This window comes from Lygodium microphyllum, chromosome 11 (assembly GCF_053477565.2).
Source record: "Lygodium microphyllum isolate KBCC chromosome 11, Lygodium_microphyllum_v1.1.10, whole genome shotgun sequence".
Taxonomy (NCBI): Eukaryota; Viridiplantae; Streptophyta; class Polypodiopsida; order Schizaeales; family Lygodiaceae; genus Lygodium; species Lygodium microphyllum.
Genome location: NC_141145.1, coordinates 97,553,047 through 97,573,100, shown reverse-complemented (window position 1 = coordinate 97,573,100; position 20,054 = coordinate 97,553,047). Strand labels below are relative to the sequence as shown.

General features: G+C 46.8%; 1 protein-coding gene across 4 annotated transcripts in view; it reads left to right on the top strand.

The window, feature by feature from the left end:
- LOC148029133 (ABC transporter B family member 25, mitochondrial-like) overlaps positions 1 to 20,054 on the top strand; it is a 280,954-nt gene that overhangs the window by 229,072 nt on the left and 31,828 nt on the right. For 3 of the 4 annotated variants that reach the window (XR_015692380.1, XM_087687888.1, XM_087687889.1), the window contains exons 10-14: positions 3,879 to 3,984; positions 4,061 to 4,225; positions 4,369 to 4,410; positions 4,499 to 4,588; positions 4,721 to 4,789. Coding sequence is in view for 2 of the 4 variants with exons in the window: in XM_087687888.1 (XP_087544014.1) it covers positions 3,879 to 3,984; positions 4,061 to 4,225; positions 4,369 to 4,410; positions 4,499 to 4,588; positions 4,721 to 4,789 (472 nt within the window). In the remaining 2 variants the exon portion in view is untranslated. The remainder of the gene's footprint in view (positions 1 to 3,878; positions 3,985 to 4,060; positions 4,226 to 4,368; positions 4,411 to 4,498; positions 4,589 to 4,720; positions 4,790 to 20,054) is intronic. The other variant, XR_015692381.1, reaches the window with a different exon arrangement.

Below are 20,054 nucleotides of genomic sequence, written 5' to 3'. Positions count from 1 at the left end.
TATGTTCCTGGAAACAGGTCCTCCAGAAGGCTCAGTGGCATCCTGCGGAGGATCGCTTAGCTACTAACTCTTTTCAATTGGAATTGCTGGCAGTCTCGCGTTTACTTTCATGGGAAGGTAAACATGAGCTTAGACCACAATTCAACCGGATGGCACGTTTGGGCTTGTCTTCAGTTGTGGATGCCACCCTTGCCAGTCGCAATGTGCTTATATCGTTTCGTACAGCTAGGAGGCTTTTCAAGATCCCTCGTGGATATAGGCCTTTATGGGAACAGCTTTTGAGGGTGCTCCAGAGCAGACAGCCCTTTCCTGCCCTTGCTTCGGATCATCCTTGGCAGGATTGGGACCTACAAGGCCGACTGACTTTAAGCAAAGCTTCTGCTAACCAAGTGTATCATCTTCTGATTAAAGATCATCAATGGCTAGTTACTAAAGCGAATGCTTTATGGGGATTGCGTAAATCCCGGTCATGGTGGAGGGCGACTGTGATGGAGGGCTGGTTGAACAAGACACCCTTCAAATATAAAGTCTTTCTTTGGAGAGTGATGATTGGTGGTCTTCCGCTTGCTTCAGCTCTTTCCAAGCGACGAATCTCCAATGGCAACTGTTTCTTTTGCACCACTACTGTGGAATCGGCCCGCCACCGATTTATTTCTTGCCCCATCGCTAAGAAAGTCTGGTTATTTTTGTCGGCTGTTTGGCAAGGGGTGGTTGGTTTCACCCTGCGCCCCTTTGATTGGGTTTTCAGGCAGCCCAAATACCCCACTCCGGCACAACCACATATGAAGCTCATGTATCATTTTCTTCGATATTGGGGCTGTTGGCATAACTGGACCATTCGGAATGCTTTTCTTTTTGACTCCGCCTATAATGTTCAGCGGCATATTGCGAGGCTTAAGGGCCTCTTGTATTGGCAGTTAGATCTTCTCCAACATTCTGATTTGCTCTCTAGGGAGGACTTACGTCCCTGGCATATGGCAATTTCCTCTGCGTCTTTGCCATGACGTTGTAACTTGTAGTACTTAGAACCTCTTCACATGATGGCTTAGATTGTCGTCATGTATCTTGTAATCAAGTAATCTTGTACTTTTTTCGTAATTAATACAATTACCTTTTACGAAAAGAGAGAGAGAGAGAGAGAGAGAGAGAGAGAGAGAGAGAGAGGATTTGCGACAACTATTGCCATTTTGTTTGGTTGGCCTGAAGGTCTCATGTATTCCGGAAAGGCTATGACTGTGACTGTGCTTGGTTGGTCAGAAGGCCTGATGTAAATATTTTTATACATTAATTCAAACTTCTTCACGAGAGGGCGGGGAGGGAGCGTGGAGGGAGACCAGGGCAGAATTGGCCAAATTGGAATCTATTTGGCCAATGTAGTGCTCTTCAGTCTCCAGTTCAAGCTGACAAAGTTGGAAGATAGCGGAAGGGTATCTACTCCATATAGTGATCAGTCTCTTTCCCTAGCTGGTGTGAAGATGTGTGGGGATGACCAATAGCACACCTTATTCCATGGAGAGGCATGTGTTCATGTATCTTGGCTGGATCAGAAAACCATCAGTGGGTAAATGTAAAAGTTGCTTTCAGCTTAGACATCACCCAAGTCCTGGATGTGTGGCTGAATAATTTCCATCGTGATGATCCTATTGAGCTCCTCTCTCGGTTGAGCTCTAAGAAAGGGGAATCCAAGCTGCACAGTAGAGGCAGGAGGTGATCCATATGTAACCCATGTAGTTGCAGCCATGTGTTTGTCTAAGCATACCAACGCTCAGGGCCGCCCTGCAATGGTAGCAGTCTAGATGACTCTAGAGCGAGTTTAGAGATTTAGTGTCTCGGAGTGCTTAAGAGCATGTGCATAAAAATCTGTCTCAAAAAGGGCCGTAGTCATGATAGGTGGTTCTTGCATCTCAGGACTATCTCCTGTGGCACTGGGGACTTACTACTCATCGTTCAGGAGATCATCATCACAAGGGATCTCTACATCAGCTCTCATTGATCATAATTCTCCCATGTATCTGTTAGTGACTACTGTATTGTGGATCTCCTCCTAGGGTAGATGCTCTATCCCCAAATAGGCTTTCAATATAAGAGTGCTGGTGTAATCATGTGTCTTAGAAAAGGAGAGCTTTGGGAGTTTTCGGAACTGTATCTGTGCCCATTGGTTCTTCATGGCTCCTAGTGCTGCTTAGCCTCGGGTCAGTCTATCTTGGATGCTCTCTTGATAGTGAATCTTGGTCTTGCAAAAGTTATCCCTAGATAAAGATATCTCTAGACATGCTCCATTGTCTGCCCACCATATGTAAATTGAGGCACTACTCATATGATCCACTAGGTAGGTGAGTTAAACACCATGAGCATGGTCTTGTAAGGTTCACTGTGACATCTGTATCCTCGCAAAAGACATGTAATGCATCTAGGTGACACTGCTATCCCTTTGGGGTGTTTGAGATTAGCACAATATCATGTGCATAAATAGTAGAGGTATGTACTCCCCAAGGAGTCCATTTCTTCCCACCTATCAATATTACCCGATATCTTATCAATATTCAGTTCGAATAGAGTGTGTCAGAGTGGGCAGCCCTGTTTTATTACAATAGTGCATATGATCTCCTCTAACATCTCTCCTGGGTCTCAGACCATTCTAGTGACTAACTCATTCAATGCTAGGACACCCCACTACACCTGAGCAGGAACCCCCATGTAATCTCTGCACGAGCCTGTCTTGTGGCACTGTATCAAATGCCTTGCACGAATCCGCAAGCAACAGTAGGCCCGTCTCCCATATGCTGTACCCCCCTCAATGATAGCTCATATTGTGAAGATATGGTTGAGTATAGAGTATCCTCTTGAACCCTACCTGTCCACATACCCGATGTTGGTCCATCTCTACCCATTTTCTTAGCTTATGCTCTAGTGCAGATCCATTATGCTTGCCTAGCACTTGGCCAACTATGGGGCAAGCATGATGGCTTGGATGAAGGAGGGAGGCACTTGCTGGAGCAACAGAGATGGCAGAGCATAGCATACTAATTGCAGTATTCTTTTATAGAGGCAGAAATTTACTTTTTGTTCATTGCGGATGGCAGCTCAAGAGACAGGCAATGCAGAGTTAAATATTTTTTGAAGCCAACGATGATGCTTATGAGAGATCACATTAAGGAATAGTGTATTGACTTTTTTCTGTTGATACCTTGTGACTCCTGGTGCATTATTTCTTGGGAGAGTCCTGGCGCTAAATGCCATCTAGGAGATTGATTATGTAGGAACTTGGTTTTTTCGCCAGATGCCTGTCTAGGTAGGAGGATTCAAATGGGCTATATGAATGGAAACAGGTTCTGCTGACTGTCTGCTGAGGATTGGAGGAGATTATGCTTTTAAAATATCTTCATCTGTAATGAAGTTATTGCATTCCTCTCTTGTTTAAGAACTCCAAATGCCTCATATTAAGTTTTTAATACTCAAAGTAGGATTGTGTGTCATTTTCTGGTGTGATTGAAAGGAAAATTAGAAGGTCTTAGAGCCAGTACTTTTTTTGCAAATAGCAGGTGCCAGAAAGCATGACAAAGTGTGTAGAATAAAAGCTTTTCAGAATCGGATTCTAGCCTAAATATAAGTTAAAAAACAGCATCATAGTGAATACTTGTTCAATACTTTGCTGATTTTACATGCCTTGATGGCACACTAGTGATAGCATACTTCTCATCAAGCAATTTAAAGGGTATATTGCACATTAGGCACCATAAACATGTCTAGGAGCATTTGTATTTGATAAGCACAAGACACAAGCAATGCAGACAGGAACATTGGTTCCTTGGTAAAATTAGTGATGTCCAATTCTTTGATTTTGTTTCTATTATTGAGGATAACTATCTTGTTTTCAGGACAAAGCCTACATTAAAGGATGGCCACTTAGAACTGCCAAAAGATGGAAGGGGTGTAAAAATAAGGGCACACAATCTTCATTATACCTACAAGTCTTCTCGCAAAGTAAGATATGTTGAAAGCTGTCATAACATGGATTCTGTCTGCGTTTCTTTCTTAACAGTGGTGAAAAATGGGTCAGGTCCTGCATGGGGTTTCTTTAACAGCTGAACCAGGACAGAGCATAGCCATTGTAGGACCTTCAGGGTCTGGAAAATCTACTATAGTAAAGCTTTTACTACGACTTTATGATCCAGATAACGGTTCCTTGTTTATGGATGACCATGATCTCCGATCATTGACCCAGGTGTCATCTTTGCTTATTGTAATTGGGAAACTGCCATGATTAATTGAGTTTTCCTTTGTAGAAATCTTTTTATCCAAATGAGATGTGAATGTGAAGACGCAGCATCAGACTGTATGTTTTGATATTTTATTGATGTTCCTCAGGCCTCCCTCCGAAGGGCAGTAGCTGTAGTTCCACAAGACACAGTTAGGTTCTATATTTAATTTTTTCCTGATTCACAGCTCTCTCAAAGATGATGGCATGACAGTTTCATTCTTGTCTGTGAATTGTTAGGTGCTGTTCAATGATACTATATATCACAACATCTCATACAGCCAGCCAAATGCATCAGAGGCAGAGGTGATCTTGGCTGCCAAGCAAGCTGTAAGTTATGCTATCTGTGATTATTCTGCAAAGTACAGGTGTCATGCCCAACATATAAGGACTTTCAGGTGTCTGATACACATTTTCATGATAAGTTTTAATTGACAAGAATTTGGAACTTGATAAATGCAGCGTTTGCATGATGCAGTGATGCATATGCCTGAGGCATACAATACGAAGGTTGGGGAACGAGGGCTGAAGGTGAGCTGACCTCTTGTCTTTTGCATCACCTTGTTACCTGATGAGGTGAAGGTTTCATGATGCAGTTGTTAATGGACATTTTTACAATGTGTTTGTTCCAAAGTAGGAGGGCAGTTCCTTTTAAACAACTATGACATCACAGTAAGGAGACCACAAAAAGGAGACGTAGACAGATGCAAACTCTATGTTTGCACTAGTCTTGTATGTTATTCTCGTCAGTAGGGATTTTGGATGAGAGAAAGGGGTTTACTTGCTATTACATAGTAATATCTATCCTCATATGATAGCTAAGCTATCTCATTCTATTCCCTCCATGAATTTGACAAATGACCTCCAGTGTCAGATCTGTAATGGCCATGCCAGATCCCACACAACGTGTGCCAATTGATGATTCACCAACTCCCACCCCACCCAAACCCCCCACCAAAACGGCTGACACACATCACCACACCTCTCCTTTTCTGGGAGTAGGGAGTGTATGAATGTGACCAAGCTGATTCTCCTCGCCAGTGGCCATTCTGTTTATGGTGGTTAATAAAACTTTTCTCCTGTGAAGAAAAGGCTATTAACTAACCAGAAATCATCATCAACTCTCATTGTCTGTGCTATGGCTCAAGTCTTTTGCCACAAAGCTGGAAGGGGAAAAGGCAAAGGGTGCAATCTTGTCTCACTCATCAAGAACATTCACTCTCACCCTCATTGCATGAAGTGTGCTCTTTTGCATACCTCAAACTCAGATTGTTTTCCACTCTCTCCAGACGGTCAAGTATCACAGCTTTTGCAATCGTTTCTGCAATCATCTCTGAAATGTATTCTACAACAATTGCTAAGAATGCCTGTCCCTCCCCGTGGCGTGCTGTGTCTCTCCCCGCACTAGACTTTCTCGTCATCGAGCTGCCTCCCCCCGCATTGCCCCACGCCCGTTCAAACACACCACCCCCCTGGGTTGCTCTCTCCATGTGTTTAACAGTGTGATTGGCACGTTCTCAGTAGGGACGCGGAATGGAAACCTCTGATCAGACGCCGGCGCATTCTGCGAGTGCCCCCCAATCAAACACCTTGCACGTTGTCCTCTCTGAGGAACAGCTCTTAGCAGTCCGTGCCACAGAGCTGGAGCTAAAAGAAACAACGATCTTCGGTCAGGTCGTAGGACACTCCCCATCCAGGGCCCAGCTTCGGGATTGGCTTCACTCCACACTGTGCATTGGCAGTGCGCAAATCGTGGAGGCAGTTCTCATGGGGCAAGGGATCTTCATGGTATGACTCACCTCGGCAGACGCAGCCCGTGAGCTAGTGGCCAGTTCACCCTATGCTTCCACGAAGGGGTCATCTACATGGTTCCTTGGTATAGTGGCTTCACAGTGGAGGCATTCGCGCTCCACAACAGGTTCCTTAGACATCCAGTCACCCTACTCTTCCTTGGACTAGCGGTAGAGTATCGCCAGCTAGTGGAGGACTTCGGACGGCTCTTCGGCATTTTTCTTCCCCCCTCCTTTGTGGACATAGTGACAGCAACAGGAGTCCCAAAGGTATGGGTGGCCGCGAAAGAAACAAAGAATATACCACAGCTTTTGGAGATTGAGGCAGGTAGATACTCCTTCATGCAGCAAGTTATTGTGACTGGGCAGCCAAGGCAGTGCCTACACTGCCATGAGTTTGGACATCAGGCAATAGACTGTACGCGCTTCGGCGGAGCCAAGGTTGCTTCGCCGACAGACCCACAGGTGGATGCGAATGGCTTAACACGGGTCCAGAGACAACAGAGAGGGAAATGGCAAGGGGGACTGTAGTTAGCCCCTTAGACAGCCATGGCAACAAGGAGCAGGAGCGCGAGTGTCCCCCCCTCCAACAGAACACCACACGGCCATCCCCTCCTCACCCCACCTAGCAGGACCACAAGCCTACGCATCCACCCCCCACGGAGGCATAACAAGCCACCTTCCCCGAGGGCCTACATCTCCCTACTTCCCCCCCCCCCCCCCCCCAACACCACCCCCCTGGGTTGCTTGCTCCATGTGTTCAACAGTGTGATTGGCATGTTCTCAGTAGGGACGCGGAATGGAAACCTTTGGTCAGATGCCGGCACATTCTGCGAGTGCCCCCCAATCAAATACCTTGCACGTTGTCCTCTTTGAGGAACAGCTCTTAGCAGTCCGTGCCACAGAGCTGGAGCTAAAAGAAACAACGATCTTCGGTCAGGTCATAGGACACTCCCCATCCAAGGCCCAGCTTCAGGATTGGCTTCACTCCACACTGTGCATTGGCAGTGCGCAAATCGTGGAGCGGTTCTCATGGGGCAAGGGATCTTCATGGTATGACTCACCTCGGCAGACGCAGCCCGTGAGCTAGTGGCCAGTTCACCCTATGCTTCCACGAAGGGGTCATCTACATGGTTCCTTGGTACAGTGGCTTCACAGTGGAGGCATTTGCGCTCCACAACAGGTTCCTAAGACATCCAGTCACCCTACTCTTCCTTGGATTGGCGGTAGAGTATCACCAGCTAGTGGAGGACTTCAGACCGCTCTTCGGCATTTTCCTTCCCCCCTTCTTCGTGGACGTATTGACAGCAACAGGAGTCCCAAAGGTACGGGTGGCCGTGAAAGAGACAAAGAATATACCATAGCTTTTGGAGATTGAGGCAGGTGGATACTCCTTCAAGCAGCAAGTTATTGTGATTGGGCAGCCAGGGCAGTGCCTATGCTACCATGAGTTTGGACATTAGACAGTAGACTGTATGCGCTTCGTGTTGAGATGACAAGCTCAACACATGCAGATATTAATGATGGACCGCCTGGTTAGATGGGTCCACACGTCTACACTTAGCATATCGGTGGTCATTATGACTCTCACATGGCCACTGACTCATTATTATTATATTTAGGTTGTTACACCTATTTACAGTTGGCATAGTTATAGCGCCAGTCAACTAGTGTAGTCGGTTATGCATTGTTTGACTTAGTAGGCCACTTTCCTTTATGTTGTATCTTATCTATACTTTGTGTATATTGAAAAGTGTGTGGAAGAAGAAGAAGAAACCAGCAAGAAAACGTTTTGGCCTCCATCTCTCTTGTTGTCTCTTGAGTGAGCTTTTCCTTGTGCATTCTGTGTGTGTTCGGTGCAACATCTTGAGCAAGTCCCCCCACCACGTGATTCGTGACATGGTATCAGAGCTGTACCACTGATTGAGGCTGGTTTTGAAGACTAAAGCGAAGGAGAGGAGCCAAGGATTCGTGCAAGCAAGCAATGGGTAAGAAGCTCTTCCATTCTCTACTTCGTCTCTTGGACAGTGCTTGTGGAGGCACCAGAAGCAGGGCAGAGCAAAAATCTCAGATTGCAGTGAGATTCAGTGTGCGCGAAGAGCGCTGTGTATTCTATAGATGGAGGCCTTTAGGGCTTTCCCGCTGCTATTTTGGCCATTCGAGGTCATTTCAAGCCCCGTTTTAGACTCGCAAGGTTGTGGACAGCAGTTCGAGATACCCTGCAATTTCAGCTGTGTCTGTCGTATACAGGTGCACAGGTTACAGATTTCAGATCTATAAGTTCAAAGGTGTTTACCACCGAATAAACACAAGGTTTATTTGCAAACTGGTTGTGCAGATTGCATGTATTGTTGAGCAGACAGTGAAAAAGGTTGTCTGGTGTATTGCTGTGCACTACAGGTCGAGGGTTGCAGAAGATTTGCTTGCTGTTTGGTATTAGTTTTGTGATAATGGCAGAGAACAGTGGAAACCCCATCATTGAGAAGCTCGACAAAAACAACTACCCTTCATGGAAGTTCCGTGTCATGAACTTCCTTATTGGAAAAGGCCTCTACGAGTTTGTTTCAGGTGAAGAAAAGGAGCTGGAGACGAGTGATCCTCCAACTGCAGAAGAGACAAAGGCACGGAAGGAATGGAATACAAAAGACAAAAAGGTCATGTATTGGCTGTTTGCAGTAATTGACAATAATATGCTGGGACATATTAGAAATGCAGAGAATTCATATGCAGCTTGGACCATACTTGAAAGTATGTTTTCCGTAAATATAAAGGCACGAAAGATTCAACTCAAGCAAGAGTTGAATACATTGAAGAAAGGGAAGATGTCTATCAATGAGTATGCACTAAAGATAAGGAGTATTGCAGATGCCTTGGCAGTGATTGATGCAATGCCCGATGATCATGATTTGGTGTCATCTACCTTGGGTGGACTTAACAATGAAAAGGCTTGGAAGTCTTTTGTAACTTCCATATATGTCAGAAAGCCATTTCCAGATTTCGATGAGTTGGTCTCCCTTATGATCACTGAAGAGATCAACATGCAGAGTGAGACATCTGAAAAAAGTAGTGAACAAGTCCAAGCTGTCTACTCCAGTTCAGGAAGGGAACGTGGTAGGTCCTCTTCAAGAGGCCGTGATACAAGACGTGGTAGTGACAACCAGCAAAACAAATTGAATCAGTAATTTGGCGATATGTAGGTTTCAGAAGGTCGTGGTAATTTTAGAGGCAGGGAGAGCTTTAGAGGAAGAGGTGGATGGCAGAACAGAGGTTCTAACAACTTTGGTATTGTGTGTCACTACTGTGGCAAAACATGTCATATTGCAGCCCAATGTTATGCTAAGAAAGATGATATTCGCAGTGGTAAGTTGCAGCAAGGAAACTATGCATGGTCTTCACGACAGAATGAAGACAAAAATGAACGTCTGTTTTTTATGCAGCATATGCTAAATGCTGTTATAGGAAAGGGAACACATGATGATGTTTGGTATGTTGATTCAGGTGCATCCAATCATATGACCAGCCATGCAGAATGGTTTGGAGAGATGTAGGATTTGCAAAATACAGGTTATGTGCAGACGTGTGATGATTCATGCCACCCAATTTCACACATTGAAAATTTTCCCTTGTCCTTGCATGATGGTAAGACAAAGAGTCTTTCAGATGTATTACACGTGCCATCTATTACAAAGAACTTGGTGTCTGTCGGTCAGATGGTAGAGCAAGGGCTGGAAGTTAGATTTAATGCAAAGGGTTGCTTTGTAGAAGACTTCAATGGTAAGTACAGGTTGGTTGCAAAGGGAAGTAGAGTTGGACGTATGTTTACTCGGGATGTTAGAATTCCTACTATGAATGCTGCTATGTATGCTAAAGGAAAAGGTGGTATTGCAGATATTGAAATTTGGCACAAACACATTGGACATGCAAATGTACAAAGACTGAAATTAATGCAGTCCAAAGGGTTGGTTACAGGTCTGCCTACATTTAGAATTGCAGAATTTCATAAGGTATGCGAAGCATGTCAGTTTGGTAAGCAGGCAAGACAACTCTTTTCACATGACAGAGATGTAAGTAGAAATATCCTTGATGTTGTGCATACAGATATTTGGGGATCTACACAAAATGTATCTCTTGGAGGTAGTTCATACTTTGTCACATTCATTGATGATTGTTCTAGAAAGCTGTGGGTATATTTTATGAAGGAAAAGAGTGAAGCGTTTGAGCACTTTAGAACTTTCAAGGCTGCAGTTGAAAGAGAAACAGACTTGAAAGTAAAGTGCTTGAGGTCTGATGGAGGGGGAGAGTACCTCTCGAATGAGTTCAGTAATTTTCTGAGGTTTCATGGGATAAAGAGACAGTTCACATGCAGATATACCCCACAGCAAAACGGGGTTGCAGAAAGGAAAAACATGCATATGGCAGAAGTTGCATGCGCCTTGATGGCTAAAAAGAATATGCCTAAGCATTTTTTATCTGAGGCTGTTCATACTGCTGTTTATATTATGAACAGAACTCCCATAGCTGCAGTTCATGGTATGACCCCCGAAGAATGTTTTACAGGTAAGAAGCTTGATGTCTCACACTTGAAAGTGTTTGGATGCATTACATATGTTCATGTGCCAGATGAGTTGCGGAAGAAACTGGATCCAAAGACTGAAAAGTGTCTTTCTTGGATACTCTTTAGAGCAAAAAGGGTATCGTTGTTATAACCCTATCACATGTAAGTTCAAAGTGAGCAGGGATGTCATCTTTGATGAAATGAGCAGTTGGTATGCATCTAGTGGTGATGTATTGGATGATGATCATGATCATGACACTCATGTGCAAGCTGAAAAGTAAGAATCACGGACTCTTAGTGGACCAGAGACATCATCTGGTAGTCCTTGGTCTGGGAGACTAAGGAGTAGCTCTACATCTTCAGGTGCATCTAGTAGCACTACAAGTAAAGACAAAGGAAAGGATAAAGTGTCAGATGGCATTGATGTAGTTCTTGATGGAGACTCCAGTGGCTCAGAGAGCTTGGATGATGAGCTTGGCATTCCTTCAGTGAGGACTCCAGGTGTGCAGAGAGCACGCGTCAATGCAAAGACTCCATTGAGTGATCCAGTGGTACGTAGGTCTAGCAGAGTAAGATACCTTGTTAAAAGATTTGGTTTTGAAGGTTATGTAGCTTACCATTATGCTTATATGGTGAAACTAGTTGAGAATGTTGAGCCCACTTGTTTTGAGGATGCTATTGGTCATGCTCATTGGGATGCAGTAATGGATGAGGAGATGGTTGCATTAGAAGCCAATATGACTTGGGATTTGGTACCTTTACCTAAGGGTAAGAAAGCTATTGGCTGTAAGTGGATTTACAAAGTCAAGCATAATACAGATGGTTCAGTTAGCAGGTATAAGGCTAGGCTGGTTGCAAAAGGCTATGCTCAAACATATGGCATAGATTATGAAGAGACATTCAGTCCAGTTGCTAGGATGGCAACTGTCAGATGTGTGATTGCTTTGGCAGGAGCCAAAGATTGAAGGTTGCAGCAAATGGATGTGAAGAATGCCTTCTTGCATGGTGATTTGCAGGAAGAAGTGTATATGGATCAGCTAGTAGGTTATGAAGATTTAGAGCATCCCACGTATGTGTGCAGGTTGAAGAAGACACTCTATGGGCTCAAGCAAGCACCTAGAGCATGGTCTAAGAAGATCAAAGAGTATCTTATCAATATTGACTTTTATATTTCTGATGTTGATCACTCACATTATGTGAGAAATGGAGATGCAGGTTTGGTCATCATAGTCATCTATGTGGATGACTTCATTATTACAGGTGATAGTAATAGTGGGATTGCTGAAGTCAAGTACTTTTTGAAGAAGAAGTTTGAGATGAAGGATCTAGGTGAGCTAAGGTACGTCCTTGGCATTGAGGTGATCAGATGTGATGATGGTATATGGCTGTCCCAAAGACAGTATGGCTTGGATATGTTGTCCAAGTATGGTATGACAGCATGCAAACCACTTTCATTCCCATTGGAGCAGAATGTTTTGTTGAGTGCTGATGTTGGGGATGAGACAGAAGACCCTACTATGTTCAGGAGGATAGTGGGGAGTTTGATCTACATGACCATTACAAGGCCAGACTTGAGCTGCATTGTTAGTCTTGTGAGTCAGTTTATGCAAGTACCTAGAAAGCCACATTTGGATGCAGTCAGACGTATATTGAGATATGTGAAGTCCACATTACATTATGGACTTTTCTATGAGGCAAGTACAAATGTACAGGTGTGGTCATTATGACTCTCACATGGCCACTGACTCATTACTTATTATATTTAGGTTGTTACACCTATTTACAGCTGGCATAGTTATAGCGCCAGTCGACTAGTGTAGTCGGTTATGCATTGTTTGACTTAGTAGGCCACTTTCCTTTATGTTGTATATTATCTATACTATGTACATTGAAAAGTGTGTGGAAGAAGAAGAAGAAACCAACAAGAAAACGTTTTGGCCTCCATCTCTCTTCTTGTCTCTTGAGTGAGCTTCTCCTTGTGCATTCTGTGTGTGTTCGGCACAGCATCTTGAGCAAGTCCCCCCACCACGCAATTCTTGACACTTCGGAGCCAAGGTGGCTTCGCCGACAAGCCCACAGGTGGATGCGAATGGCTTCACACGGGTCCAAAGACGACAGAGAGGGAGACAACAGGGGGGACTGTAGTTAGCCCCTCAGACACAACCACGGCAGCAGAGAGCAGGAGGGCAAGCGTCCCCCCCTCCAACAGAACACCACATGGCCATCCCCTCCTCACCCCACCTAGCAGGATCACAAGCCTACGCATCTACCCCCCACGGAGGCATAACAGGCCACCTTCCCCGAGGGCCTACATCTCCTACCCCCCCAGGACCCTAGTCCACAACCCACCCCTCCAGAGCTACCGGCCCCTCTCCACACCCGCAATGTGCCCCCGACCACCCCACTATTCCTTGAGTCCCCCTCTCCCAACCATCACCCTCGCCGACCACCCCCCTAATCCCCACCCAGTATAGGTGACTGCCCCCTCCCCCCCCCCCCCCCCCGTCCCAAGCCACCAGCTCATCCGTCCATGCCGCCTGTCACACCTTCCTGATACAGGCACAACTGCTACCACATGAGTTTCTTTGCAGTGGGCCGTGGTCTTACCTAAGAGTTGCAGAGCGCGGAGAGTTCCCACTATCCCTGGAAGTGGGAATCTTCGTGGTACGCAAGTCAAGGAGCAGCAAGGTAGGAGAGAGAGAGAGGTGAGATGATCGAGCGATGGCGACCTGACTCTTTGTGTTGACTCTGTCGAGGCCTGAATGCCTGCGCAATCCTGCTCTGTGTCAGCGCGCACAGAGAGAGAGAGAAAGAGAGAGAGAGAGAGAGAGAGAGAGAGAGAGAGAGAGAGGGAGTTACCTTTTACGAAAAAAAAGAGAGAGGGAGGGAGTTCAAGTCCACGCCGATTCCGAGAGAGCCAGGCTCGTCATGTCACTCTAGTCCCGTCCCGTCCCGTCACGCACGCCAGTGTCACACGAGAGTGACGCTTGTCACGTCACATCACGTCACTCCAGGCCCGTCCCGTCACGCACCACCAGGGCATCTATCAACCAAGCTGAGAGGCCAAACTCTGTATGCTAAAAGCGGGCCACCGCCTATGCCAACACTGGTTCCTTCACGTAACTTAGGCACTGACATAGAAAAACAATGTCAAGCAAGTTCCTTTCAACATTTGATCTTTATCAATCATAGTCTTTGGAATACATCAAATATCCTGCCCGAAGGCTATCCAGTAATCCTCATGGATCGCTACTCCAAGTTCCGCCCGTTGAATCCCATCTCGAGTCACGTCGGCCTCTTGTGCAGGATCCGCAGACAAGGAATTTACGGCCAGAGCCTCCCTTGGCACCCAAGCGTCCTCCTGCTCCAAGCAGCACCCACGGAGAGACCTCTCGCGGCAGGTTCGGTCCACGTACCTGGTGCGGCGAACAACCCCCTTGGATAGGGTCAGGCAAACAATCAGAGGTAACTGATACTGCCTCTCCCTCCAGGCTTTTAAACTGAAGCATTAGTTGTTTTTCCTGAATTAGTTCCTTGAGCAAAGAAGTACAAACAGTGCACCTAAGTGTACAATCATGAGCATTATAGTGGTCGTGTGGTAGACCACATCTTTGAGTGGATGGGAGGTGGACTAGTACTTTTCTCCCAACAGTTGCCAGGTTGTATGATGGACATTAACTCGTGGGCTGTGGCTGAGGTCCCACATCTGAGCATTATCTTTCGAGCCCTTTCGTAGTGGAGAGCTCTGATGGATGTGATTGAGTGGCCTCAGTGTGTGTGAGTTCTTTCCCATGCACTTGTGCTCAATCAGGCTTTGAGCTATCCTTAAGTGTACTTCAAGTGCGGAAGTTCAGGGTGAGTGTGAAAAAAAAGTATCTAAGTGGCTTACACACTCTCACTTGCCATAGCGTGCTGGTCCATCTTCGTGAGCTCCATACCCAATAGGCAACTAATCACCAGCAATGGTGGGAGGTTGGGTAAAAGCTACAGACTACATAGCAGCAGTTTCGTGGGGCTAGACAATTGGTGGAAGAGGACTAATGGCCGAAACATGTAACACAAGGATCAGGCTAAATGGGGGGTAGCATATCTATTTATAGATGTAGAAGGATCCTCCTAAGTTAGGCTTTTCTCCAACCCTAGTGGTATAGTCAAAGAAGGGGATATCCTAAGGCGTCTCTACAAATGGATCTCTCCTTATCCACTCCCCAAGATTCCACTGAAGCCTCTATAGCAGTCTCCTCCTATATGCCCAATGTCTTCATCTATCTTCCATATAAGTTTGAGGCTTTGGGTCTAAGTACCAAGTCTACCTTAGCCCCCGCAGGACTACCATCTCCACCTGATGAAATGAAATTCTTGATGAGTCGCTTCACTTGGCCAATGCATGAGCGAGAGGAGGCCCAACAAGAAGTTATGTACCACATGGTAGCTAACAGAACTTCATTTGCAACTACGACATTGTCTACTAGTGATAGTCTTGTTGTGCTCCAATATGATAGCTTTTCATTTATGCTAAAGGGTGACAGCTGTTGCTCTGAAGAAATATCAGTGCATACATGGCAGCCCAGGTATCTTATAGAAGTGACATGGGGAGCGCAAGTAAAACTCTCACATGGTTTCCAATCTATCTATCGAGTATTACAAACCCAAAATCTGTAGGATTTGTATGAGTTAATAAGAGCTCCTAAGGCTCTGTAGATGACCTCTATCGTAGCTATAAAGTCCGTAAAATTCTCCTTGTCCCCATCTAGGTACACAGATGTGTTGTCTGCAAACTCTATATCCAACAACTCCTCAAATTTTGGAATGGGAACTCTGATGCCTCAGATACCTGTATTCCTATCCCTTAGGAAGGAGCTCATAGCCTCTACAACAAATAAGAAAAGGAGAGGTGCAAGGGGCATTCCTGTCTCACTTACCTCTAAATACTGAATCATGCACCTCTAGTCCCACCAATGAGGACCTGGCTTTGAGCCGATGAATATAGAGCCGATACACCTCATCCAATGCTCTAGGAAACCCATCCTTAGGGTGGTGCCTTCTAGAAACTCCCAATCAACTCTGGTCCGAGCAAAGTGATTGGTCTCCACTGGGTCATTTGCAGTTTGTCTCCATTGCTGTTTGGGATGAGATGGATCAATCCCTTTGACATCCGTTTCAGCGCACCTCCTAATGCCATGATCTCCTAAAATATTTCTAAAAGTCCCATGCTTTTCACGTTCCAATAGCTCAAGTAAAAAGCCCTATCCTATCCATCATCCCCTGGGCACTTCCCTAGTGGTAGTACTAGCAAGGCCTCGGCAATCTCCTCCTCTAAGAATGGGGCCATTAAATATATCCTCATGCTTTCTATGACCACTCTCTTGGTACTTTGCCTCACAATCTCTCTATCCCTCTCCAATCCTAGAGGCCTCTCATCGTGCCCAACAAAGCAGTGTGTGTGGCCACCTAAACAACCTCCTATGGCCCTTGGGCAAGGGATCCATTTGCTTTTCCAAGTCGCCTAACACCCTATCTAAAGTGTCTAGGACCTATGGTGCGAAATAAATCTTTGTTCACCCTATCTCGTGCATGTGTCCAAAAAGAGGCCCTTGCATGGTACTTGTACTTTGATCTGGCCTCCTTCATAGCATCTATTTCCACTTTGGCTGCATACGTCCTCTCTGCCACCCACCTACATCCTAGCTGAAGTGTTGCCAATGAGGCTCTAGCAGCCCTCTCTTTCTCTAAGAGACCTTTCCTCTTGCTCCTGGCCTTCTCTTTAAGATCCGTCCAATGAGGAGAATATCCTAGCACCAGTTATCCTATCTCTTCTAGAGAACTGCAATGAACCTGTAGATCTGCCAAACTCAGCCATGAAACAAGGGTCTTGTCCTTTGATAATGAAAGAAAATCCTCCCAGACTGCGTGCTCTCCTCTAATAGTGTTTATGCATCTACCCCTTCTATTCTTTAAGGCTTTGACTATATTAAAAATCCCCACCTACAATCCAGTGGTCAACATTAGGTAGAGATTGAGTAAGAGTAGTCCAAAAAAGTCGCCTCTCCCTTTGGCTATTAAGGGCTTTTATGACCAGCAAGCCTATTAACGCCTCCACTCTCACAACTACCCACAATGCTCTCCTTGCTATAAGGATGCCCCAATTGTGTATTGCATGAAGGCAATGCTCACCAATACAAAGGCATACTCCTACATGTATCTTTGAGGCTCCTACAACGGGCACCAAATATATGAAACTTTGTCTGTGCGACCACTTCCCATTCCACTAGGAAATCCTCTCATGAGAGGTGATGCTCTTGTAGCATAAGAAAATCCACTAATCCTCCAACTAGTGCTCTATGGAGATGTATCTCACGAGACTCTGTCCTTGGTGGAAAAGTCTTCCACCAAAGCCTCGAACGTTCCATAAGAGGATCCTCATCGAGATCATCTAAGTCTCTTAGACTAGCGTGGCTCCATGGACCATGCTTGTCTCTTCTGCCGCCTAGTGTATACTTTGTCACATCTCATCGTTGCAATTTCTACAGCCTCGTGAAGAGATGGAACTCGATGGAGTCTAAAGAATCATCTAAATCTGTGTCAAACTCCTCTACGTTCCCTCTTCCAAGTAACTAGATTCACCTCTCTCCAAGGGAATTTCTCCCTCCTACCAAGTATCAGCGAGCCGAGAAACAAACTGCTTGATGGAGGCCTCAACTACGAGATCCATCTCAAGTGTTCCAAGTGCATTGATCATCCCCTCACAAGGCTGAGGATGTGAGCTTGTTGCTCCATCCCACATGGTGAAGTCGTTGCCGCCCTAGCTGTTAGTGATTTTTTTTTTTTTTGCAAGTAAAATGTGGCTGATTATATTACTCAAAAAAACTGATTACAACAGAGTGCTCATGCTCAACAGATTAACTGGAGCTGATGCAAAGTCACCACTACATCATGTATACAAGCCTCTCAAGGCAATCTAGGGGGGATGGGGGCAAGAAGCCATTGGGGTGGGGGGGGGGGGCGTCAAACGGGACTGCCTGCCTGCATCACAAAGAATAGGCCTTGGCCACCCCAGGTATGCATGAAGTGACCACGGAGCTCCTGACAAGCCCTGGACTCGCCCTGCACCTGATCCCATCGGCCGCGGAGGGAGTGAATGATGGAGGTCCATAGCTCTACTAAGGTCGCAAGTGCTGAAAGTCTCTCTCCGCCAAAAGCCACCTGGCATCGCGCCTTCCAGATATGCCATCCAGTAAGACTCCCTATGATCTCCCATATCTCCGAGTGGTCTGCTGTGGGCTCGAGTACCTGGTGGATGGGTAAAGCCTCCAGACCGATCACTGCGCATGACCCTGCCTCGATCATGAATATCGTGTCTTGTATCCCGGCCTCATACAAAAGGTGACGGCCCTAGCTAACTGCCTGCCAACAGAAAGCTCCCCATGAAACACACACAAGGGTGGGGGGCTATACGTCGAAGGATACGGCATGCTCCTCTCCACACAAGCTGCGTCTCCTCACAAGACCAAAGGCAGTGCTTTGGGGTTTCTAGACGCTGCCGTGTGCAGCGCTTACAACCTCCCTTCTTCTGCATCTGGGCAAGCCAGCTTTCCACTGAAAAACCTCCATGTGCCACCAGCCATAAAAAATACGACACCCTCCTCGGCCTCGAGTTATCCCATAGGCGGCGCCAGAAGGTCTGCCGAAAGGGCTTCATGATGCTGTGCTCCGCCGAGTGCTTGCTGCGTGACAACGCCCAGTCCATATCCTCCTGCATCAGTACATGTCTGCCAATCCTTGCAGTATACTCTAGGAACCTGGGTGGCTTTTTGGCAACCGCAAAGGCCGGCCATAGCTACTCTCCTGGATCCCAGTACTACTCATCAAGTAGTCTACCCTCCCAAATCCAAAGGCGCCACTCCTTGAGCTCCATCCAGAACACATAGGAGTCCAATCGCCAAGTCTTTCCCTGAAGACCCACCACCCGAATCCTCCTCCATGAAAGGGTGGCAATCCCCTCATCCTGTTGCCCTTTGTGAAGGGCCAGACGTCCCCCCTTTTGAGCCGCAAAAAAGGTCCCCTGGGGGGCGCCACCCACTCTACCTGCCACGTGAAGAGGGATGCTTGCTGGAGAGAACCTGGCTGCCCATACCTCCCCGGCCTCTATCGATTCTTGTATTGGGGGAGCAAGCCACTCCAAAGGTATTACTGCGTCTCTCTCTCTTCTCCTCAACTCCACTCCTCTCGTGCACCCTGATACTCGCTATAGCACCTCCTCGTCTACCATCTTGTACACTTCTCGCCATGTCCTGATGGAGCGAGCCGGGCCAGCCTCCCACCTAGCCCTTTGGATGTGGGGGCGCTCATCTATCTGTGCCTCTTCTCGATCTTTGACCTGGAGGTTTCAGATCACCAGCTGACAGTCTATTTTTTCCTGGCAACCTGGGGGGCTCTGGATTACGGCCTTACGGAGGCCCTGCCACACGCGGAGTAGGCTCCGCAGGAAAGGTGATCTTGGGGGGGTGATCTGGGCTGAAGTAAAGATCCATCTCAGGGACGGCCTCCACTCACCGCCAAGCCTCCGTTTACAGTCCTGAAGCCCCTCCTGCAGTAAGACCTTCCAGGTTTGCCCACCTGGTGTGAGACCGCAGACAACTAGCTTGCCCAAGAGGGCCATACTCTGATATTTAGGGTCTATGATCCCAAGTCCTCCCTCTGATTGAAGTCGTATGTTGGTCGCCTACGCCACCTTGGCCCTGGAGTCTTTGGAGCCATCAGACCCAGACCAAAGGAAATTCCGCACTAGGCGGCGAAGCTGCCCTATGCACGATGAGGAGAAACAACAACACGAGGCGATGTACCAGGCCGTCGCTAGGAGGACCTGGTTAACCACCAGGGCTCGACCGGCTAGTTAGAGGTGAACCGTGCTCCAGTAGGTCAGTTTCCTCCTAATAGAATCTAGAACAGGAAGAAACTGCTAGGCAGGAGTGATATCAAGTCCCACCTGGAACCCTAGGTATCGGAGGGTCTGCCCTCTGCTCGCCCATCTAAATCCCAAGTGGACGCCCCACTCCGTGCTGGAGTCTGGGTCTGTGAGGAAACCAACCGACTTTCGCCAGTACATTTTCGCACCCGCTGCAACGCAGAACACATCAAGAGCCAGCCTCATTCTTTCCAACATCACCTTATCGTCCTCTATGTAGAGGCCTGTGTCGTCTGCGTACTTTGAGTCTAACAACTCAGTTTTCTCTCTCACTGGAAGTCAGAGGCCGCGTAGTCCGCTCACACGTGAGCTGAGGAAGTGAGACATCGCCTCTGCGAAGAGTAGGAACAGGTATGGGGCCAAGGGACAGCCTTGTCGGACTGATCTCTCCAGCCGGAACTCCTCCCCTCGCCTTCCCCTATGAGAACCCTGCTGGTGGTTGATCTGTACAGGCCAGAGACTCCGCGCATCCAAGCGTGGGGAAAT